The sequence below is a fragment of the Dermacentor andersoni genome, chromosome 7 (genome assembly GCF_023375885.2).
Source record: "Dermacentor andersoni chromosome 7, qqDerAnde1_hic_scaffold, whole genome shotgun sequence".
Lineage (NCBI taxonomy): Eukaryota > Metazoa > Arthropoda > Arachnida > Ixodida > Ixodidae > Dermacentor > Dermacentor andersoni.
Genome location: NC_092820.1, coordinates 171,056,444 through 171,081,139, shown reverse-complemented (window position 1 = coordinate 171,081,139; position 24,696 = coordinate 171,056,444). Strand labels below are relative to the sequence as shown.

General features: G+C 48.9%; 1 protein-coding gene across 6 annotated transcripts in view; it reads left to right on the top strand.

The window, feature by feature from the left end:
- The window catches only part of Reph (Regulator of eph expression), a 149,391-nt gene extending 126,453 nt beyond the window's left edge, over positions 1-22,938 (top strand). For all 6 annotated transcript variants that reach the window (XM_072289405.1, XM_055071697.2, XM_050180202.3 and 3 more), the window contains one exon: positions 20,798-22,938. In XM_072289405.1, the coding sequence (XP_072145506.1) occupies positions 20,798-20,818 (21 nt within the window). In that variant the 3' untranslated portion in view covers positions 20,819-22,938. The remainder of the gene's footprint in view (positions 1-20,797) is intronic.
- Positions 22,939-24,696: the final 1,758 nt, after the last annotated feature.

Genomic DNA, 24,696 nt, shown 5'->3' with positions numbered 1-24,696 from the left:
GCCCGCGAAGCCGGGGCTGCTGCTGCGGCGGCGGCGGCCGTCTCGTTTCTATATTCGCACTCTTCCTGCTTTCGCGAGACTGCGCGGCTAGGCCGGGCAGGGGACGACTCCGCTCAGTCGCGCGTGTGCACGCGCACATCCGGGCACGCAACCTCCTTCGTCGCCGTTCGGTGCTTTTTAATGCTCGCCTTGGCGAATGTACTACGTGCTCGGACGCGGGACACTGCAGGCCCCGTCGAGCGGGGGGAACAGGGCATGGCTCTGTCTAGAAAGTTACGGCTCTCGAGGAGGCTAAAAGAAAAAAAGCAACGGTAAATGTAAAGTTTGAGAATGCTTCTTTTTGATGCCGGAAAGGCGAGACGCTTCTTCTCGCTTGTCTGTTATATTGTGTGATCTGGATTCACCCTCCTTCCTGCCCCCTTCCCTCGATCCCTGTCCTCATAGCGTAGAAGCGACCGCACTAATATGCGCATAGCGTTTCTTCCGCATAGGTTTCCATTAGAAATGCGACTTTTTCTTTTCCGTTTATTTAACAACGTTCGTGCGATCGTTTCATTCTTTTTGTTTGCGAATTGGTGTCGGTCGCCGTGCGCAGCATGTGATGCGCCGAAGTGAACCTTGTCGCCACTGCTGCTGGCGCCTTACGATGCAGCCATCCAGCGCTCGAATGTGCGTTCCTTGTCTGTCTTCGGCGCGCGTCTTCACAGTACGTTCGTTGCCTTGAAAAGATTTTATCCCGCCTGCCCTCCTTGCTTCTCAATGCGGAAGCTACACGTGTTTTGCACCTCTAAGTACACCTGGGCGCCTGTGGCTTGCCAAGACGACGACGACGCTTCTGCCTGCAACGTAGAGGTACTGAGACCGACGTCGTGGCCTTAGCCCTCCTGCGGGTCTCGCCTAACGAGGATGGCGCTGAGCCGCCGTGGCCGCTTCAATTCCTCTCTTGCCCTGTACAAGCATTAACGTTCCGGTACCCTGCCACCGCTTCTCGTATTTTGCTTCCTTCTTGCTGTTTTATCTTATTTTTCTCTACTGCTTATCATCAGGTCTTTAAAGCACTTGCTGTAACCGCTGGCTTATACGATTCGCCGAGCCGTAAATTTGAGCAGCAGCCTGGAAATGTCACTGCGGGTCATGCCGGCGCACCTCCGTGAGTTGATTTCTCGGAGTGGGCTCTCTCACGAGCTCTGGCTCTTCTCAAGAAAGCGTAATTTTGACGCCCCGAATGCGTGAGCGATAATGGGCTCGTGGCGCGCTCCGTGCCACGTCGTGCTTAGCACGTTGCTTCAGTCGGCAACGTCTAGGGGTCATTGTGTGCGTTTATTACTTTCGAGCATGTGTTATCCTGAAGCTCCGAACTCGAACAAAGAAAGAAGGAAAAGGGACTGACGTGTTCCTCTTGTGAATCAGGGGAATCCTCTTGTGAGACTGCGTTAAATGTTACTGAGCGTAGGCTACTATAACTGCGACGTCTTCTTTTATTGTGTTTAAAGCCAGAACTGACCCACGGATGATTCACTGCTTGTCTTCACGCGTGTTAACGAAGGTTTTGTAGAAAAGTTATCTCGTTATTAACGCACATGGTATTGATGCCGGTTTGAGTTCACAGGGACCGGACACTCTTCCAGTGATAAGGCAGCACCTGGCTTTAGTTTCGCTGTGGCGACGCGCAGTGGGGATGTGTTCGTGATTTGTAATGACATCATAAAATCGGGGAGGGTTGCAGCTAATGGTCCCCTAGCTTGTGCCCAACAAATGCCTCGCGAGAATGTAGCGTCCTCTACCGGCTCGTTTCGCTTAACGTTCTCTGTGCCCGTTAGACGAGCGTTGCGAAGGCTGATTCGCGTGATTTGCCGAATCGCTGCTTCACTCCGCAGCTGTACGCAGATCGGAGTGCACGAGTGCGCCTCAGATGAACAGAAGCGGTATTCGGGGACGCCCGAGCCATGTAGCGTTCATTCCGCACCATGAATGAGCCATTCGGTTCGACGTGTAAATCCTCCTTGACTAACAAAAGAAGGCGTCATCGTGCAGCTTTCCCCTCCAAACCGACCGTGGGTGTTCGATCGTTCCCCTCTTTTTCGCGGTTATTCTACAGCGATGTGCGCGGCGATCACATCGATCTTGGTCGTCTTACCTGTACACTTTGGCTGGCAGCTCAGCGTGCACTGCTCTGCCTTCTCTTCCTTCCTCCGCCCGTCTTCGCGTGAGCGCGGCAGCAGCTCCATCACCGTGGAGAAGAACGAATGGGAGTTGAGGAAACTGGAGAAAGCAGCAACTCTTGCCCTCGCTCCGAAGGAGCATCGCTTCGGCCGCCATGAAATCGTGCGGAATGCGAAAGCTACTTTTAGCCGTGGCCACGTCATCTGACTACCGCTTCCACCTTCCTGCTTCAGCCCCGACCACTAATTACCACCACAACCACCGTGCGCCGATCTTTCGCTCTCCACCGGTCTCGATTTCTTTCTTTCTTTCTTCGCTGTCCTTCCGTGACGGCGGACGAGCAGCGAGCATGTGCTGTTGTCTCACGCCGGCTTCCAGCTGTCTCACCGTGCAATACAGCGAAGGCTTGTGTCAGCCAATCAGTTACGAAAGCGTACTGTTCCCAATCCTAGCGTGAACCTTCTACTCACTCGGGCGTCGCGCAATCGATTCGTACGGCGGAGGAGGCGCCCTTCATCTGGTCCACTTTTCTGGTTGACTGACGCGGCAACATAGCTGAACTGCATGGAGTCGGTCAGCTAGAGCACGGCTATAGGCGGCTCTCTTGGATGTTACATGCGGTGGCTGTTTAGACTGTGCGGCAGTGGACGTGCGGTACAGAAGCGAAACTTTATCTTTCTCGTGGTTGGGGCTATTTTGCATCGTGTTGTCAATTTCGGCGTGCGTTTATACACGGAGGAGAAGAGTCGTCGTCAGCGGTTCTTTGTCGTTACGAGACTGTATATAGTTAGCTTTGATACAACGGCGCTACAAATACTAGGACACGAATACACAACTCTACGCCACAAGACGAACACACGAAGCCGAGTGCACCGCAAGGCGAGAACACGAAGCCTCGTTTCATGTGAGTGCCCCCCTCTCTTTCGCGTCATTACAATGCGCGTGTGCGCCATAGGCATGTGCGCACACGCACACACACACAACGGGTACACTGGTCGACATGCGCACTCAACGGTGGTGGTACTCGCACGTGCACAGCAGATAGTATGTCTACGCGTGCATAATCTCACGTGCAAAGAGGGAGAGAACAAACGAGCACCGCAGCGCGAAGCGCATATGCTCTAATATATCTCGATCCCGGCGCTCCTTCGCTTTATATTTGGTTACATGAAGAGAAAATTCAAATGTAATCCCTCTGTCGCCTCACGCGCCACTATTTCTCCGTGATCACGCCGCGCGTACCATCGATCGCTTGGCTTCCTTTTCGGTTCGGTAGCGCGTGGTCGAGTTCTCTGCTTCCTTGCGTCTCATTTCTTTGTTGTTACTTTTTTCGTGTGCCGCTTTCTTTCTCGATTCCGTTCATCCTTTCTTCCTGCGCTCTTCGAACGATGCTCGTTTCGAATCGGCAGCGCTGGTTGTGCAAGTCGAAGGAAATGCATCGAAAGATCTTTTGCACGCCGCCGTATAAAGAAGCTGGCGAAGGAGATGGAGATAGCGAACCGCGGGCGTATAAACGCGTCTGGAAGAATCGTCTCGTCTGCCTCCCGCTGGCGTTGGCTTGGTTCGACTAAGCTTAGCTGCTGCTGGGAACGAAATTCCGGGGGGTTAGGAAAGATTGGGAGGAGGAGCCCGGAACTGATCCGCGCGTGCATGAAGTTGGGAGGAGGAGAAGAGATAGAGGGAGCAAAGGGAAGTGCTACGCGAAAAGACAACTGGCAGTGTAAGGCTATGTAAGCTCGTAGAATGGAGACTGGTGCTTTCTGTGTTTTTTTTTTTTTTTTTTTTCGTGTTCGGTGCGAAAGAAAATAGTAAGAAACCTGACGACTGCGCTCAATTTGCATAATATGCGCCGCCGCCAATCGGATTCTGGACTACAGAACAAATTTGGGCTTTGGAAAAATAGGCCGGATACGAAAGAGCCGTTCATTCGGCTGGCCGTTTTCTAACTCCCTGAACGTTTTCTTTTTATTTATTTTATTTTTTTTATTTGCGCCATTTGCTGTTTCTGAATATTTTTTTACCTTGTTTCTTATTTGCACGGGAGAGATTCTTTTTGTCGATTATATTAATACCGTTCTCATTACCTCTACGATTTCGGCCTGCACAACTGTATTACTGGCACTTCGTACAAAGGTATCGTTTTCCCCCCTTTTTTTACGTGGAACTTGCCTCAGCTGGCATGAGCATTGCCGTGCGCCTAAGGTGTCCCCGAATTGTTCTGTCGTACGTTAATCACTCAAGATATGAAGACAAAGACCACACGGACTAGTTTTATCGTTCTAGCTTTTATACGAAAATAACATTGAAAAAAAGAATGCAGCAGATCCAACGAATTGGAATCTATACAGCGAGCTATGTGTGAGTGCAGAAAGTCAAAACGCGCGCACGCACGCACGCACATGTACACACACACAAGCGTGGGCGCACACAAATTATGTCGACGCTTTTGTTAAGCGCAGTTTCTGACTAACTAGCGAGTACGACGGACGCATCATGGTTTCAGAGGCAGCATGCGCATACGTACATAGTGAAATTCCAATCCATTCTATTCGCGAGAAGCGTATACTTTCTCATTACCGTGCAGCCGCGGATGCGTGAAGGAGGGCTTTCTGGTTCTTTTTCCTTTCCCCCTCACGACCGGCACCATCGTTGCCGTGGATCCGCAGAGGCGAACGCCATCTGGTGGTGGGGCAAGGTACTCAACAGGGCCCGCGCCGCGCATGCTCCGCTGTGATTGGTTGGCCTATTCGGCCAGAGAACATCCAGGCCGCAGCCAGGGTCACGAAATCCGACGAGGTTCGCAAACAAAAGCTTCGCTCTTAATACCTTTCATTAAAGACGATGCAGCATTTGGTTCTACTTCTCTTTCGGCATCTTAATGTTTATACAGCGGTTGCATTCATATTTGGTACAGCGCTCGTGATGAGTTTTCGTCTGTCTTGTCTTCGTCCAAGTCACGCTGCGCTTTTGCCAAGCAACCAAAATGCTACGATAGGTCAGACTAAATATTAAGAAAGCGTACTGACGCTTGGCTGGAGCTACAAGCTAAACGTATATATAGCGCGATACGCATAACACAGCCTCCGAGATCGTATGGCACGTGTTGCGGCGTGATCTCGAGGGCCTTGGACTACACTGCTCTGCGACGTGGCTTAGCGGGAATTACGGCGCATACAGCTACGAGAACGCGTACCAGCCAATGCCTCTTAACTGGAACAAACACGTTGCGTCCAATAGATTCTGCAAGCTGGCACTTGTGCGTGCCGTACAGTGCCAGAGGCACGTTCTAATTTTTTGGTGCTCTCTCTGGCACACGTTCATCCTGCGAGCAACGTTGATCGACGTTCATACGTCGCGTCGTGCGCGTTAGCGCTTCGTTATCGCGTCTCAAAAGAGTGCGCGGCGCAAGGTGATGGCGTCTGTTACTGAGCCGTATCGATTGCCGCGAGGTTACTACGTTTCACAAACGTAGGCGTATCTCGTCATCTGCTCGGTCGTTTCGGTATTTCGCAATTGCGCGGGGCCTACCTTTCAGGTCGGTTCGCCATCGACGACGGAATTTGTGTTCACGGTCGACTTTCTGCCCCCCCTCCCCCTCTTTCTTTTCCTAGCTGCTCCCGGGCATCTGTGCCGTTTTTATATTTAACGTTCCTAAACCCTGTGGAGGCATGTTTTCAAAAGCCTGTCCTTGCAGAATGCTGTCGTATCTATATTTGAGGAGTCAGGATGCCGGGTGTATCCATGAAATGTACGGTTTTAACGATGTTAAATATGACGAAAACCCCGCTAAAGTGGTAACGCTGCCTGAAAAAGAGCAGCGCTTTAAATTTCACGATGAAAACTGGGGTCTACTTGCGGAATAAAGGCTTTTCGAAACTCTGTTACGCCGGGAATGTCGTTCCTATGCTACTCCCATTCCCCCCTCCGCCCGCCACCTCCTCTCTTCTTCCCCGCGCACGCTGAGTCAGCTGATCTTTGGAACTTAACCTGCGGTTATCATCGCTTAACGTATGACAGACGCAGGTTACTCAGTAATGCTAACAGCTACCTACGGAATTTAATATTTTCTTTTTTGTTTGTTCTTCAGAGAAGCTCGTAGTACCTTGTTTCGCAAAATTCGGGGCGTATAGCAAAAACGGCTCTTCTATGCCATCCGTATACACGGCCGTGCTCGAACGCCAGCAGTTCCAGTGCGGCTGTGGCCTGTGCAACCACCTATAACTACACACGTCGCGGCGGGCGCCTTTGACGGCAGCCTTTGAGCTTTGAGACGACGCTGGCGAGAGGGAGGAAGCGAACGGCGGGTTGTGTGCGCCGCGGAGGGCAGGCGCGCACGGGGGCGGTTATTCTCGAACGGCTCGTTTTGATGGCCAGGCCCGGCCACCTCGAGCATTTTATATGCTATTTTGTTTGTCTTCAAAGACGAAAAGAAATTTACGACCTCCAGAAATTGTTTACCCGGGTTGTCGCGAGTTGTATCGTTGAGCGCATTTCGACGGGTGGCGGCGGCGGCCTTTGCGTTCGTCTGAGATTTCGCGCTTGTCACTGGCTCCGTGCTCCTATACGAGATATTTGTGTTTCTGTTGAGCTGTTAGTGTGAATTATTTTCTCGAACTGTTATTCTGAATTTTGTTATTCGGCGGCTTTTGTGTGTGCCGGTTTCGACAGATGGTTTTCTTCCGGTTGCACTTTCTTGTTTTCATCGGCGAAGGGAAAAAAATGCAGAACGCTTAAGCCTCGCCTACAAGAATGGAACACGATACCATTCAAGGATCCCTGACTGCTTCTCACGCTTCCTACTAAGCCAGACCTCAAATGGGAGCTGGAAAGGGGGTGTGAGTTCCCGCGTAACAGAATTATTTTTTTCGTATCTTCTAATTAAAACATGCCTGTAGGTTGTGTGTAGGTCGTATACTTTACGAATTTTCTGGCGCATTTCACTTTGAAAAACTCAATTAGTTCAGTAACGCCACGCGGAGGGCCTCCGTGGATCGGGATGATTTTTCTCGCACTGACATCGCCCCCTTCGCCGACACCGACGCCGGATTTTCTGCGACACGGGTCCCTTAACGAAAATTATTGTGATGTCCTCGTGAGGAACCCAAGAGAAACGCGCCTTCTGGCTTTGCCTTACTCATCAGCCGCGAAACAGCTTTGCCAGAGTGATTTCTTTTTTGTCGAAAAAAAGGAAAAAGGAAGCTTTCACGTGAATAACTTGTGAAAAAGGAGACTTTTTGTTTCGCTTTTGGTGATCCGCCTTGATGGAGCTATGTGAAATAGCGTTCGGGAAGTGTACTTCAGTGTACGGCGGGAATGCAAAAGAGATGCAATGACTTGCGAAGGCAACTCTGTTCACCGTAGACGTTAGTATGGCAGTATTCAACCGTGTCGACTACGCTACTCGTATCTTTTTTTTTTTTTTTTCTCTAAGACCTCGTCAGGCTTTTCACATTCAGCCACTACAGGACCTGGCGCAAGGCGGCGACGCGCTGCATTTCTGTTTCCCACATCGAAAGTCGTGGCTCTTGACACTGTACGACGTGCTAAGAGGTTACCTTACTTTAGACTACTTTTCTTTCTTTTTTTTTTCCCTAGAAGACTACACCAGATGGCTCGAGAAACTTGCTTACTCGCGAACGCATGGCATGCACGGCTTAATGCCGGGTAATAGGATTTTTAGCCGTGACGATGAGCCCCCGAGGGCGCTGCGTTGCGACCCTGTATTTTGGGTGTCGCCCGTCCTCTGCTCCCACGCCCCGCTCCAGATCGGGTTCGGCGCTTTCGTTTCGATCCTCTTTGCCGGCGTCTGTATCTCTTGCAATGATGTGTTTCCTTTTCTTTTACCGTGCACCTCCTGTTATCGCCGCCTCACGAACGCGCCACTGGGACCTGAAAATGTCTGTCGTGTGACTCAATTTGCAAAAAAGTCTTGTAACGATCGTTGCGGGGTATGCATAGTGCGTGCGCGCGTGCGTGCGTAAGTGCTTCGCAGCAGCTAAGCGCTAGAACAGATAACGCAAGTACGAGAAAGGCAACAGAGCGAAAAAAGAATTAGAAACGGGGCCAAGGATATTCTAACGCTCGCTCCCCGAAAATGCGCGAACTGCAATGGAGCCGTGTTCTCTTCCTCCTCATCCTCTGTGCGTCTCTCCCCCTTTCGCTCGAGCATTTCTTCCCGATCCGCGTGCACACTTCGCGCGGCGTCAACTGCACTCTCGGGTAGCGAGCGGCAGGGTCAGCGGCGCAATGAAAACGTGTTCTAGGATTAGATCTTTACGATTTAGAAAAAGAAAAGTACTCAAATTTGGCTCAACTTAGGTAAATTGTTTGCTAATTAAGTAATGATTTTACTGACCAGCTGTGGTTACTTAGTTGTTTTGGTGTTGGGCTGCTAAAACGAGGTCGCGCGATCAAATCCCGGCCACGGCGGCCGCATTTCGTTTGGGGTGAAATGCAAAGACTCCCGAGTACTTAGATTTAGGGGCACATTAAAGAACTCCAATAGGTCAAAATTAATCCGAAGTACACCACTACGGCGTGCCTCATAATCAGATCGTGGCTTTGGCACGTAAAACCCCATTCTTTTTAATAGTTTCGCTAGTAAATTGTACTTTATTTTTTTTCATACTACGTAATTCGTTAAGCTTGCTTAGTACTAGCTGCCTGTCGCGTGATAAATCCTTGTGGGCGCGTGTGTCCTATTGTTTCGCGCCACCACAACGGCCTCCTCCTCAGGCTGCTTGCGCAGGTTGAAAACGGCAGCGATCGCGCGATGGCTCGCGGAGAGCCCGTGGCGGCGGCGGCGGCGGCCGACGTAATGGAGCGTCAATTTCTCTTCTCGCTACGTACGCGCCTGTGCCTGCGGGCGAAAAGGTCGGCGAGAGCATTAGTAACACACGCGGCCGCCCTCCGAGCTCGTTTGTTTGCACAGGAGGCCCGGGCGCCATCCCTGCAGGAGAAGGGTGCGAAGGCTGACCGGACGGCCTCCTTTGGCTCCACTCTGTTTTCCTTGCGTGTTCTTATTGTTTCCGTGACGAAAAGACATTCGTTCTCGCGCCCGCTTTCTTCTCTCTTATTTGGCACACCAGCGGCCGATTTTGTCTGATCGTTGTCGCTCTTGATCGCAGCCACCTATTTATTCGATGCCCCCTTCTAGCGTTCGCCTCCCCTCATTCCGCACCCTTGCACACAAACAAACACCTTTCTTTTAACCATTCTATCTCTTCCCTGCACCAGTCATGCGCTTTGGCGCCATGGTTGCGTTTTGTGAGCAGCCTAAGCGGCTTTAGCATCTCTCTCTCGCTCTCTCTCGGTACACCTGCCAAAACCCTCTTCGAAGGTGACCGGGAGACTTCTCGACGGCGCCGTAGGGAAGTTTATGTTGCCGAAGAGAAAGTGGGGAAAGGCGGGATCGGGAAGGCTGCGGCAATCGAAGTGACTCATGAACTGATAATTAGATGAAAGCATTGATTCGCGAGAAACGGATCAGTGCTAGAGGGTCGCACTGGCAAAAAAAGTTCCTTTGTCATTCGGTTCTCTCGAGAGTTGATAGACGTTTCTCGCCTTATAATATTTTGTCAGGCAATTAGTAGCGCGAAACATTTCATTTAGTCCTGCCGGTGCTTCAACGTTGAACGGAACACTTTTGCTTGAGAATTTACAAAGTGCCTTCTGAGAGGCTAACCCACACCCTTAACATCCAATTAAACGATATTTCTTCTGCTGCCACAACCTCGCTTGTAGCAGATACGTAAACTTTCGCTAACCGACCAATCAACCAACCATCCTTCACTCTGCTGCTATATTTGCAGGTTCCTGAAAACGAAGCAAATGTGGGAGCGAATAACGAGATTACTTTAACTGAATGAAACAGTTATTTGATAGCGATAGCTTCGTATCGAAATGCTTGCCAGGGCTACCTGAGGACGAAAGTACAAACAGAGGAAAGGCCCTGCATACGCGCTTCGCAGCTGCTGCTGCGAAATTGCGTCAAGAACGCAACGCTCTTGCGATGTTTGCGTGCAGGCAAGCACTGCGATTCTCTACCGGCTGCGAGTTTAGGTAATGAGGATGTCCGGCAGCCGTGTTTGTGGTTGCTTTTCTGTTCTTCTTTCTTGCCTTTTTTCTTTCTCTTTGGCGGCAGCATTTGTTCTCGCTTGCAAGGGCTGTTGTGCGGTGCCCGTACCAGTGGCGCAGAGGTTGCGCGACGCACAGCTCGGGTACGCTAATGCGTACATACTGTACGCGTGCACACAGGTGTCGCTCACTCCCATATGCATGCGCTGCTGCTGCTGCTGTTTGTTTGTTGTTTCTTACTACAGCGCGCGAGTGGGGTGTTCCTCGCGCACCTACGTATACCTGCATGTGGAAGCCAGCAATGCGGGCGTTTCTCGTCAGCGGAGTCGGGAACACCCGAGTTCCCGCGCTGTGTACGCTTGCGCCGTTTGTCACCGTCGGCTTGAGTGTTCGACCTTCGCCGAAGCGGATAAGGGCAGGAATGTGCGCGCGCGATATTTCATGCCGCGCTGCTACGAAGGCTGCTGGCAGCGGGGACGCGTGTGCTTGTGCGAGCATGCGTCAGCGTTTCCGAGTTTCCATACAGCAGAGTGTGCGGGTGTTTTCGGATCACAGTGTTATTTGTCATGAGGGAGTTGTATCGCTTGTATTCATTTTATTTTGTTTAACCTACTACCCCTTTATTGCGAATCAATCCAGCTGGAATGAAAGTGAAAGCAATTTGCACATGTGACGCACATCTTGGAATTCTTGTGAAATGAATCATTAGTGAAGCGGTTAATTACATGCTACACAACTATATATACGATGCGTACATTTTTCTTCATTCTCATGCTGTGCAATGTGTAATAGCATGCAATGTTTGTTCGTCGCTACACCTTTTTAAAGCTATACCGAAGTACTAACACATGTACAGGCACACTGACGCGTGGACGCAGCGATGTCACGAGAGCCAAGCCGACGTTTGATACTTGTGGGAGTGAGAATGGCAAGGGGAGGTCTTGGGAACACAGACAGCAGCGCTACTATGTTGTGGCCGTCGTAACCAAGTTGTCGACTTGCGTCAGCGCGCACAGTTCGCAGTTTGTATGGTCTTTGCACGATTCACTATTCTGCAATCTTGCATTTGACGAGGCTGCGTGGAAGCAACCGGCAGTGTAAAACTGCACGACCGCCTGTGCCGCCCTCTCGCCCTGGGCGTAGTACTTTTGTCCTGTCGAGCGCGCCTGCGCCAAATTCGTAGCTACCCTGCGTGGTGAGCGCTGCTGCATGAGTCTCCCGGGGCCTTTGACTTGGCACGTTGTTCGCAACAGCGGCCGATGCAGATGTAGGCGCGAACGGAGCGAAACAAATACATAATACAGCGTAGGCGAAAAGAAAGAACAAGTTGGCATTCACATGAGTGGGAGAGTATCCCGGCCGAAGGAGTCTCTTTCTTGGAGGCGCGAGCTTTCTCCCTCTCTCTCATCGCGAATATGAACCTGCCTCCTTCCCTCGCTGCAGAAGGGACAGGGGCGGCCGACGAGCGAATTCCTGTCGCCTGCATTTGTCGAAAGGGGATGGGATTTCTGGTACCACGAGGACGACAACGTCTATTTCGTCTTCCTCCTCCTCATCATCGTCGTCTCTGCCGGCGCGTGTCGCCCACCGTGACATCGGCGTGCTCCTACAGCCGCCGCTTCTGCTGTTTCTACGTGCTTGTGGGCTTGTCAATTGTTGGACGTTGTCGTCCCAGCAAACGAGGACAAACTGGGAGCGGTGCTTCTTCCACTGTCGCCGCCGCGGCGATGATGCCTCGCCAAGGAACGACGGTGGCGCGCGATATTAATGGGGCCGCCGGGACTCTCCGCTACCATCCGCGTCGCTTCCATCTCTTTCCTCCTCTTCGCGTCGCTCGAGCGTTCTTTGTGCGCCTCTGCGGTTATTTTTTGCTCTTGGCTTGCCGGCCGCGATGACATGTTGCCCTGCAACGTGCTTGAAGAGACGTCGTCTTTCTTGCCAACCGTCCTCGTCTTCGCTCTCTCCTTGTTGGCTGGCTGGCATGCAGCAGGGGCCAGGGACCTTGCAAGCCTCCTTTGTTCGTTCTTTGTCTACCGATGTGTGTGTGTGTGTGTGTGCACGCGCCCTGCGCGTTTCGTCCCCTTTTCGAAACTCTTGCGGGGACATGCATCGGCTTTTTGCCTTTTTTTAAAAAAATTCCGTTTAAATAAACACTTTGCCGACAGCGAATGGTGGATGTGGTGCATGTTACGAAAAGTACTCGATGTCCGGAATGGCACGGACAGATTTTAAGGTCGTGTTGAAAAGTTTGACTAATGGTTTGCACTGCCCTGGAGATTGCGGACCAGGCATTTCGCGATAAGGCAGTCTTTCTTTTCCGCCTATAAATGTAAGGTGTAATTGAGGACAGCAGCCGAACTTAACATTGCGAGCTTTCCGGTGCACTCGTCAAATTCGGTTTGTCCGTCTGCATTACGAATAAATTCTGTTAGTTCGGGCAGCCTGTGGTCCGTGTACGTTTGCTCACGGATATTGCACCTTACGGTCTGCTGTTTAAAGGAACATTCGCATATGGCGGATAGAAGTGACTGGTGCAGTCAGTTGGGCGTACATTTAGTCGTAAAAATAGTCTGCGGATCTTTATGCCATATCTCAGTTATAATCTGTTGCGTAATACAGTTCGTTGCCCTTAACAATTTACTGTACGCCATAACCAGCAATCAACCATGCGGGCCCAGTGTGCATCTTTAAGGAACCGCAAAAAAACGCTGCCGGCGAAAAACGTGTTGGTTATTGCAAATATGGGCCTGTGCATTGGGTGCGGGGCTTTCAGCTGCGTTATACCCGCGATAACGCACCAGCGGAGAGCGTTTTAATTGGGCGCTAGTGAGTTACGCAATGGAACGTGAAACCGAGGCAATGTCGCACGTGAAGTCGGAGCAAATGTTTGAGTTCACCACAATCGTCTTTATTGTTTGGACAGCCGACAAACAAACAGCTGAGATGTTGGAGGCGGAGATGTGTGGTATTCCGTCGAAGATATGCGACCAGCCGGTTTCGAACTGACAGCCACAAGTTGGTATAGCTGGTATCGCTTCAGTATATATATACTCAACAGTTTCTAGTAAGCGGGTGATTGGGATCAGATCCCAGCCGCGTTGCCACTTAGGCGGAACAGAAAAGTGCTTCCAACGCACCTAAAGAATCCCCAAATATTGAAAACTTCAAATTCTGCGGTGGTACCTTCGATGTATATTTAAAGCGTTGATACCTCTACAGAACATTCAGTGGTCACTATCGAAAAACACTAAATCAGTTTATACTAACTTTGCTAATTTCGCAGTAATCGGTTGATCCTTTAGACAACGAAGGTCCTTTTTTCAAGTTTCGCACAGAAGGCACAGAAGGTACGGGACGTCACGTATAGAAGGTACGTGAGGTTGCAGACTTCACTGCATTTTTTCGTATTTATGCAACTGAAGTCCTTGAAGCTTGCCAACTTTAGCCTTCGGCTTTTGGCGAATGTAGTGTAGTCCATCTTTAGCGATAAACGATACCTAACTGGACCCGAGCAGGCGGCGTCGCCACCACCGGCCTTTCGTTGTGGCGGAATTTCCGGCCTGCTAAGCATCTCGCTGTGGTATTGCAGAAGGGTAGTTTAGTGAAGGTCAAACTATTCTCTTGGGAGTCCTTTTATTGCGCAACGCGGAGCCACTTTCTGATTACGCGGTGAAGGCTACAATCGCCATGTTAGTTGAAAAGCGCGTCGCGAATTCATCATTTGCGTATCTATCTCACGGCCATGTCTGTCTCGAGTACGGGAGTGTTGCAACGGGCGTGCGGTGTCATATTTAAAGCATTTCGTCGGCGCGACGAGCTCGACCTGTCTGGGTGGCACTCGGATGAAGCTGCAGATTGATACTTGTTGACACCGATGCGCGCGCTTTCCAAGGCTGCGAGCGCGCCTAACTTGCCCGTCTAGTATGGCATAGTAAATTTCAAGCACGAAGCATCAGAATGAACAAACGTGCTCAGCGAAGCGTGTACGACCAAAAGCTGTAGTCGACCTCGTTCGGGATTGTTTTCATCCTAGGCGCGTGCGCCAAAAGTCAAGCGTGACCTACAGCCGACTTATGCCAAAGGTTTCCGCCGGCGTCTTCGAGAGACGTCACGACGATTCCGGGAGATGCTACGCCAGTGACTGCGCCGCGCGTATCTCATCTAGCACTGAAGCATTTTCGGACAGCAAGAGACGAAAGGAATGGCTGCGGCGGCTAGACGATGACTGCAGTTTCCTACAAAAGCTATAGCAAAGTGAATTCTGGCGCTAGTGTAAATGTGAGCTGTGCAAGTGTGCTGGCACAGCCAGCTTTGGAATTATGGGTATTATTATATGTATCTGCTTAAAATTCGCTCTTCTGGTCTCAAATGGCTTTGTGACTTGGGAAATTGATGCTTTCGAAATATATATTTCGTTAGAAATGCAAACATTCGCTATGATTAGGTATATGTGTGCAAAAATTTCTACCTGGCGATGTTTAGGAAACTGTGGTAAAACTGATTGCTCGGAAATATTTAGAAAAATAAATCGTAGTTACTAACGCCGCAAGAACGTTTGCAGCCGGGGCCAAGCGCGAAGGTTGAACAAAATCCGTGATGATTGTTGTGGGAAACTCTATGGATGCCGCGCGCCTTTAATTTATTAGTGCGCGCACTTGCCTCGTTTGTGGTATTACATATTCGATCCCGAGTCAAAGCTGCACGGTAAAGGAGTCTTCCGTTATAACCAGTTACACAGTGAAAAACGAGGCAACTTATTCGCAGAACCTCGCCAAAAATCTGCTTTACCACTAGTTGCTGGGCTATCGCGTTTATATTTTGTGGTCATATTTCCAGGAATTGGAGAGACGCGCGCGCGCGCCCGTAAGGACGCACTAATATACACAAAATGGCGCCGTTTATTCGTTGGTCTCGTTTTACCTTGTCCTTTTCTTTAATTTGTTGAGAAAAGCACCCACCACCGGTACATCTGTAGGGTTAGGGAAGGTGAGGCTACATGTAAGCCGATTTGTTATGTATATATACAAGTGTTGCCCTGTCTGTGGGGTGTCCCTGCAAGCGGCGTCAGCACAGCAGCGATGAACACACTTTGTATACATCGCAGTCTTCGTGCTTCCAATCCTGACCCTTTTGCTTTTTTTCTAGCAGTGAAAGTCGGCACCTTTCCCGCGGAGCCCGTCTGTATTCAAGAAGGCTTCTTCTGTAGATATATGCTTTTTGACGCCTGGGCGCGACATAGTACATTTCGTTGGAATCGATCTCACTCTGCCTCTTTCCTTACGCGGATGACGCGCCGATTCGTCCTGGATTGGCTTGGATGTTTGTTCCTCTCGAGGACCTTTCTGCTGCGAAGAAATCAGTCCCGGCGCGCCGCCGCCTCGAGACGTATCGCCATCTGGTGGCACCACCGCGTACTGAGTACGCGCGGAAATTCTCCGCAGGGAAAGTGTACGGCGCTGGCCTCCCACGGCGCTTCGCTGCCTGCATAATGGTCCCGCTCATCCTCCTCTAACATTTTCTTTTCCCTCCTTTAATTTTAGTTGTATTTTTGTTGTCTTCTACAGATAGGAAAACTTCCTCGAAGTGACCGGTCTGAGAGTATTTCTCCTGTTTAGTCTTCCTTCCGTTCTTTATTGCGTTAACACACACACCCATATATATACATCTTGCTCCGAATCGGTTGTCCGGCCCCGCGCTCCTTCCTCTTAGGCTTACGCACATTTCACGGGTTCGAATTGAATTGTGGAGTTTTACGTCCCAAAACGAATTTGATTGAGGCACGAAGGCGGCGTTATCAGCAACGTTGTATCAATAACTATCAACGATAACTATCAACAACGTTGTTGATAATTATCATTTGTGTCCGTCTGTCGTTTCTCTTTGTGTCTGTGTTTTGCTGCGCTAAGGCCGATACCACTCCATGACTGAAGCATGCCGTAATGGAGGAATCTGGAATAATTTTCACCACCAGGGGATATTTGACGTGTCCCCGATGCACGGCACAAGGACGTTTTTGGATTTCGTCCTCATTGAAAGCATTGCATGCGTTTGACGCCGACTCCTGGATTTTCGTGTAATGCTTCCTGAGTGGGATGACACACTTGGTTGGTTTGTCAGCAGTTTGTGATCGCTTTTTCTTCAATAGCATAATGAATACTTGCATGAATGATCAAAATGTTACCAAGGAGACCCTAACATAAAAGTAGCTTAATCTAGAATGTTAAGGTACCGGCAGGTCGCGTCGTATATTATTGTCATCATTTGTTTGAAAACCGAAAAGTGACGGATGGGTGGTGTTAGATTCCGCAGCCGTTCAGCATATCGTATGCGCGCACTTTACTGGTAGCGGCGGGCTATTGCTGTCTCGTCTTGTTTTCTTTCTTCTCTCGCGCTCTGCGGGCGGGAACCACGCTGGGCGCTTACGCGTGTCCTCCGGTCTGCCGACCGCGCGGCAAAATAAACGCCACGGCGCGAAAGCCGAAAAAGTGAGCGAAACACGCGAGCTCCCGTAACGCGACTGTGTGTATGTAGTTAGGGGCAGGACGCGTCATCTCTCGCGCTTGCGTGCGTGTAGCGGCTGCGAAGCAAAAGAACAGCCATCTATGAGAGAGCGTGCTATCGTGCGTGCCGGCCATGGCGCGCCGCAGCGAAGAATAGCGCGCGTCGGTCGTCGGACGCGCTCCATCTTTCCGAGCCGGCTCGGCCGAGCGGTTACGACTTAATGAGCGCCGGCAAAGCGGCCGGACACGCCGTAACAATAAAACCGGTACGTGTGCCCGCAGCAGCAGCGCTGCACGCTCCTATTGCTGCTCTGCGCTGCAGCGGCGGCTTGGGAATGTGCGTATGTGCGGCGTCGAGTCTTCGGGCGGATGCGTGAGGTCCCCTCTTTACTACCTGCTGCTCTCCCTTCATTACTCCGTCGCCATTTTGACGATCGCTATTGTCACCTGCCTTTTCTCTCTGTGTGTGTGTGTTGTGCATATTGCAGCGTTTCAATCTGGGCCACAATAAATGACATATATCGGTGGGCCATCAATATTTTGCAGCGAAGCTCGAACGTGTCCTGTAGCTTCGGCACGCTATAGGCAGGCGCAACGCTGTAGGGTGGTGGCGTCGAGCGACCAAGGTGATGGCGAGAGTATTTTAGGCTCTTGTGCGTATTTTCCTCCTCCTTTTTAGTTTATGGCCTGGCGTTTCTGAGAAAGGGTATAGGTGACCATGTAAGAGGCCTACGGACGAGGAATTCACAGCAAACGTAAACTCATTCCTTGATCATTAACCTGAAATGATTGCACCATGTTACGCTCCCTCCTTCACGAAAGAATTTCACTGCAAATCGTCTGACTGTTCAGTGTGGGAACGTTGAGCAGTTCAACTCAGCTGAATATACTTGCTGTTGACAGCGGTATAAGTTGCCACCGCAGCGGTTGAAAGTGATTGCTCTGTTCGCAAAGTCGAACTTAAACTAGCCTTACTTGATGCCTTCTTGTTTGAAAATGGCCTTACAGCATACGACTGGAGATGACCGGCGAAAGCGTCGCCCCCCTTCCCCCCCTCCACCTTATTTTTTTTCCTTTCATGGTGACAGACAGCCGGTATTTACGCTACATCATTCTAGATTGCCAATTAATAATGACTAAAGAATTGGTGTGTTCGTACATGTATAATGACTGCAAAACGGCGTTCTTATAACGCAGTGTTTTGTTAAAATTATCAGTCTTCAATCTAGTCGCAAAGTTGGTTATAGCCAGAATGGTGAAGTTTAGGCAAACCCGTGCTGGCTAAACCGCCATAGATGCAGCTGATCCCTTGGGCACACGCGCCAGTGTTGCCTGTAGTAACAGCAGAATGTATTTGTAGCAAGACATGGAGGTCGGTCCGATATTGCGAGCTCCGATCTGCTATTCTGCACTGGCGAAAGGGAGAATGAAACAGGGACGGAGAACGACAGTATTGGTTCGATGATGCTAGTCGTCAACACAATAGATTAAGTCTTGACATTAGTCCTGTGTCGTGAAAATTGTAGCATCGCTCGTACTGTTGTTGTGGAAATATGGGCTTGTTGGTGCATCATGACTGCGGGTGCAGCACGAGAAAAACAGTACGGACAGGAGTAGACACACGCAGCGCTGATTTAATGTTGCCTGTAGGTTGCCTGCCTCCTTGTTGGGCGGACGCTCGCTCTAGTATTTTGTGTAGTAACCTCTACACTCTTAGGCAAAGTTACACCCTTTGGGGTGTATCTTTGCCACACAACAATAATCGTCATCTACCTTGCTTGCGTTTCCTTTCTTGAAAACGCCGCGCCCGCTACTTTCCTGTCGGGAATGCTATGTCATGTTGATAACGCGCATGCCGTTCGTTACTGGAAAGTACCGGGCTCGCCGCGTTAAAGAAAGGAAATGCGGACAAGACAGATGACGATTATCGTTGTGTGGCAAAAGGGTGTCATTTTGCTTACGAGTGTATGGCGCCAGAAAACGTCGTCGCCTTCGTAGCTTTAGAAAATGGTCTGTGGCTGTGATTGTGCGCTCCGCACTCCCGTGCAGCGCGCGTCTTTCGCGGAGGCCTGCATATCTCTTCAACCTCCCACCACCGCTCAGTTTCGTATTCTGCGCCGGTTACGCAAAGCCTTCAGCGGCGGGGACGAACGGCTTCGCGCGTAAGACCTCGAAACTTGACAGGCCGGCGCACGAAAGAGCGATCCAGCGCAAGCCGAGAAGGTCAAGAAAGCACGGACGCCCTTGGCCAAGGCGCGAGTACGCTTTGCGAAGGAAAAAAAGAAACGCGCCAAAGCAGCGATGGAACGGCCGATCCAGCGTGTTTTTAATGAGCGGTAATAGTGGGCCGGAAGCGACTCGCGATGGGGACCCGCAGTTCTAGCTGCGCTAAAGTTGGCTGTATAGAGTCGAACGCCTTTATAGCGTAGCGCTTGGGGCCTCCGATATCATTCGTTCTACAGGTCATTCCGTTCACGCACCGCACAGCTCGCAATATAAACCGGGACGTAATTATTCTTTCGTTATACAAGTCATTTCGTTATAGAGGCGTTGGTTGTTGAGGCGCCCTACTTACCTGTGTTCTCTGACGAGCTTCAATCTGCCGCGTTACTGCTGAGCGCAAGGTCGCCGATTTGGTTGCCAACCACTTAGTGGTCCCCTGGGGGCAGGACGCAAAAACGCTCGTCTACGTTAGCACCAGGTGGACCTGAAAGAGCCCCAGAAGTTCTCAATTAATCGGAGCCCTCCATTAAGGCATCTCTCAAATCTCGAGTGCTGTTTGAGTCATCAGACGATGCTTTTTTTTTTTTTTCGGGGCCAAGCGACGACGCCGATGACGTTAGCGTGTACCGCCATGATTTTCGTACTTTTCGTACTTATTGTCGCAGTTCGTCACTGGCTTTTTTTTAGCTGCATCGCAAAACGTCGTACGCTGTTAGTCATATGCATGTCCATACCCTTTCTCCTTTCTTTTTTTCTTGCTTGACCGGAAAGCGTTAAAAAAATTTACTTTTAAGATATACCCTACTTGTTATGTAAAGCTTTGAAGTGCTCGTGTCTCAGCGATGCTGATTATCAGCTGTTGTTGCATGCCACGAAGCTTATTGGAAAAAGTTTGAGCTTTCTTTCAGGCGGTCTGCTGAACCTTCAAAGCTTCAAATATTTTTCACCGATATTATGTCAACCAGGCTACCATTCTACATTTCACTTGTACCTTCTGGATTTTCCTGCGTTCCGAGAAAAAATTCAAGCTTTGCCATTTTAGTCTCTTTTGTCGGTGCCAAAGGCACTTGAAGTGGTCAGTTATTTGAAAAAGTGGATATTTTGCCAGTCATATCACGTCATTCTCTTGCATACACAATATCTGAATGTCTGACATCATGCAATGTGCCTTTGAGAAAAAAAGAATGTTGATTGGTGCCTTCTAGCTCAGCTGGGCAAGAACAATAAATTATCGCCAGTATGGTAGAAAACTTTTGGGAAGACAAGGAAGCGTGGAGGAGTTTCGAACTTCAACATATATATATATATATATATATATATATATATATATATATATATAATGACTTTCGAGAAAGCTGTATGATTTCACGTGGAATGACGCCAGTACGTGTTTGTCAGTTCTAGACTCTATAAACGAAGCAGTTTACGAAACCGTGATACCCGTATCTGTAGCGGACTTGCGTGTTGTACGTAAAGTTGTGTTTTGAGTAATTTATTTACTTTAGCGACAATTTTGTTAAACCATAGTTTGCTACCGGTAGCTGGCGGGATTTAACTTTCCGAAATTCACGAGACTATTTGTGCATTTCACGTGTGTTTGAATAGGGCACTCGCAAAGTAAAGAAAAGCTTCTAAATATAACGCTTCTAGGCACTTAGGAAATAATTTTTCACCTAGGCTGTATTTCACCCTCACGCGTTTCGCGTACTGATTTGCAATGGTAGTTCCCAAATTTTTGCCAAGTTTGATCTCTCTGCACTGAAATGTCACTGTTAAACGCAACGATGGATGTTCAGTGTGCTAAACCCTTGTTTTTCTCCTTTTTCTTCCAACAGATCAGGGTGAAGTTGTTGTGAGAACCTTTGGAGCCAGGAACGACCGACGTGCATCTTACCAAAGCAGCATGACAGAGAGCTTGGGAGAAGCCATTAAGCCAGAAGACAAGTGTAGACTGTGTTAAATGTGAAAGTGTTTGTGTGGACGCACAAGTTACACATTTTGAAGGAAGCTGGAAAGAAGAAAAGGAAGAAAACGGAAAGAAAAAGCTAAATACGACAAGGAAGGTCGTGATCTTCGAGACCCTCCGGGATATCAACATGGAAGAAGCCAGTGCCGGTTCGACCACGGGACACAAGTGCACACACACACACACATAAAAACACGCACGCAAACAGTGACGACAAAAAGACAAAGCTTAGGACAATTTTTTACTAAGGACTTCAACAAAGTGCAAACCCATGTTTGTTTTTGTTTCTCTCTCTTGGTTTCTTGTTATTGTTGTTGTTGCCGTTTTCCTTTTATTCACTGTCTATCCAGTTTTTCTCTGATGTCTCATATTTCTCAAACGTTGATGTGAATGAAGGTTCGTTCATAATTTTTTTTCTCTCAACCTTCCATTCTGCCTTCTCCTCTTGCTTTGTGTAAGCTAAAATGATGTTTGATAGTGTTGATGATGATGATGAAGAAGACATCAGTTGAGAGGTGCCCTCCTGGCATACCATGGAGAAAAAAGAAATACGGAGAAGGAAAGGTCCACAAGATGTGTGCGTGCCACTGTGACATACAGGAGCCCGAGTATGGTGGGAGATGGCGAAGTTGCAGAGATAAACATCAGAGCGAGGCCTCTGCTAGGAGTGCGATGACGTCATCTACAGGCGAGGCGTGTTTTGCAAACTGTTCTCGTCTGGCTTTAGCAGGACCGCTGGGTGTCATTGCTTGAGACCGGAGGCCTAGACATGCTCTGGGCAGAGACAGTTGTAATTCGAGTCCACTAAGGTGGATGCTGAGAAAGGAGTCATTGGGTCGTCTATGTGAAACTCGTCACTAGGACGTACTAGGGAATCCCCTTCCCCGTTTGATCCCCCTCTTCCCTAAATTTCATTTCTTTTGTCTCACCGGGTGCCGTTGTCCACCTTATTTCTCTCCTACACCGTATTCTTTTGTTGCCTTCGTGTTGCCTTCGTATTTTTTGTTGTTGTAGGCTCGTTAGGCTAAGCTTGGTTATTCATTGACCTTCTCTTCCCCCTTCCCCCCCACACCTTGGAGACAAACCGCCACTATGGGCTGTTTTATTCCGGGCTGACTGGAATGGCTGGCAGTGTTTTGCCACCTCCATCGTTCCGGTCTGGAAAGAGAGTCGCCTTAGCAAGTGTGTAGACGCTGTTCGTTCTTTGATCATGTCTATTTTTCTGTTGGTACGTTTTGTGACGTCAGTGACAAAAGAAAAAAAGCCTTTTTCCGCAGTGTGACGGATGCTTGGCCTTTCAGTCCCACTTCAAGCGCTTGGAGTGGGGCACTTTCTTGCTCTTGGCGAGAGAGAGAGTTTGACTTCAATATGTACCTTTTCTTGCCTTCGAAACTCAGGATGCCTCCGTTGCCAAGGCAAGGCTGCTCTCTGCCTGGCACAATCCTCAAAACTAGCGGGGTTAAAAAAAAGATTGATGGATACACCGAGTGTTTGGACGCAGAAGATGTGCGTGAGGTTGAAAGTGACACCGTCTCTGTTGCCAGCGTGCGGACCAAGAGTTGTGACGGCCAAGAGCTGGAGGATCATGGTCCGGAACGTGTTTAGTATGCTTAGGTTTGTTTCGGCCAAAGAAAAGCGAGATAGAATGTGTCATGGAGCTGTAGATTCTTGCCTGATCGGTCCCTGAATGGTACGGGGATCAAGTCCTGTGTGTATGTCTTTACTTTTGACTTAAAAGAAACAAAAAAAAAAAAAGAGCCGCTACCAAGCACAAGTTGTTTCTCGAAAGAAAAAAAAAAGATTGCGAGACTACCTGGTGTGGACATTAATTTTTTGTCTATCAATATAAATACTATAAATAAATCGCTATATATACACACATGGAAGGAACAGCATGTATTATACTTCAGTATATGTGGGAAACGACCTATCCCCCATGTATTGCATCACCAGCCACTTTAACCCCCGTTCCCACTCTTTTGTGAGGCATTAAATGTCTGAGAAACATGACCAGGTGTCCTTGTCTGCTTCTTGGTCAACGCCCTTTCAGGAGCAATCGTCTGTCGTCATGCGCGATGACATATTGTGAAGCCTACATGCAGGCCATTGCCTCTGCACCTAAGTCGTCTAACGTCATAACACAGACCGTGCCGGAGTTACAGCAAGGCGTTATTAGTAGGGCCACTGTTTTGTTTTCATATATTGTATGCCATTGTAGACAAGTATACAGAAAAGGGAAAGAATGGACAGTTTGGCGAGTTCGTACGGTAACATATTCTTGGTTTGTAGCGCGAAGGGCACAGACGAAGTCTAGAAGACAGGATGAGCGCGAGCTCTCAACATTTATTCAAACTATCAAGATATATATGTGAATACAAAAACTGTAGCAAACTAACATGACATATTTTTGGAGACTATCAGTTAACAGATAAACATAACAGAAGCCACGAAAACCGAACAAGAAAGGCACTGCTTCAGATTGATGCACGTGCTGAGGAGATATTGAAATTCGCTTTGCGACTGATACTGATGCCTGGCTTACACAAGTCTCTCCTAATCTTTTAATGTGAAGTGCCTGAATTATTTGTCGGGTTGTTTGGCATTCTTGTCTTGAAAGGACATTTGTCTCCTCAAACAGACTTTGTTGGAGGACACAAAAATGAAGCAACATCGACAAAGCTGCAGGGCTGGTGACAGTCTTATTTACTTATTAGCAGCATTTAAGCGGCACCTTAGCAGACGACGCGTGTAGCTGATCGTTAGCGCCTATAAGTTCCAGCACATCGCCTACCAGATTTTGCAACACGCCACGAACTGCGCATAACATCGTAGGTCATACCGACGGGACGCGCGTTTTGAGTCGCGCGTCACTCTCGGCAAGCGATAATGGCAGAAAATTTTTTTTTCTTGCAGTTTCGGTGTCAAAATGTCGACATTTGTGAGGTTTTCCAGAAGCTTCTACTCGTATTTCAGACGTCAAATTTCGCACCGAGGTTGTTCTACATCTACACTGAAACTAGGTTACTTTTTTTCGGGACCCAATGTGTCGTTCCATTTCACCTTTAACACATCTTGAACACATGCCTTGTCACAAGCTTGGAGATTCAGGGCAACGATTGCATGTAAGTTTGCAATATTAAGACGTTTCAGTGCATGCAACGCAGAGAACAGTGACGTATTGTTTTGCTCCAGGTATTACGAAGCTTTAGACATGCTGCTACAGCCTCTATCGAAACTTATGGACTTCAATAAAATTCTGTAAAGAAAGGAAAGTTCAGGCCCTAAATTGAGGCTCCAGTTGGGACATTCGATTTCCCCTCTTAAATGCAACACAATTCATATATATCGGTGCGGCTGTCACCATAGGAGCTCATTTGTCTCCGGTAGGCACTAGGAGTATCCGAGTTATCTTTGGCTAAAGTTCTCTGAAGAGGAAGCTTTAGCTCGGGTGCTCTTATGTAAATACACAAAACAATGAGAATTCGCTTTTTTGGCAACCAGTCCCCCAAACTTGACAAGGTTTGTTGCATTGAAATAAAAAAAAACTTAAAATCTAGTGATGCTAGTTTCGAATTTTCGATTGAGGTCGTCAATCTTTTATTTAAAAATTTGCAAAAATATAAAATTTTAAGAAAACGGAACCATCAAGTTTACTCTGCAAGGAAAAGTGATATCGCAGTTGCGTGAACTGCATCTGATAGTACATCTAAAGCGGAGAAAATTGATATGTTACATATGAATCTAAAGAATTTCAGTAATATGGAAATA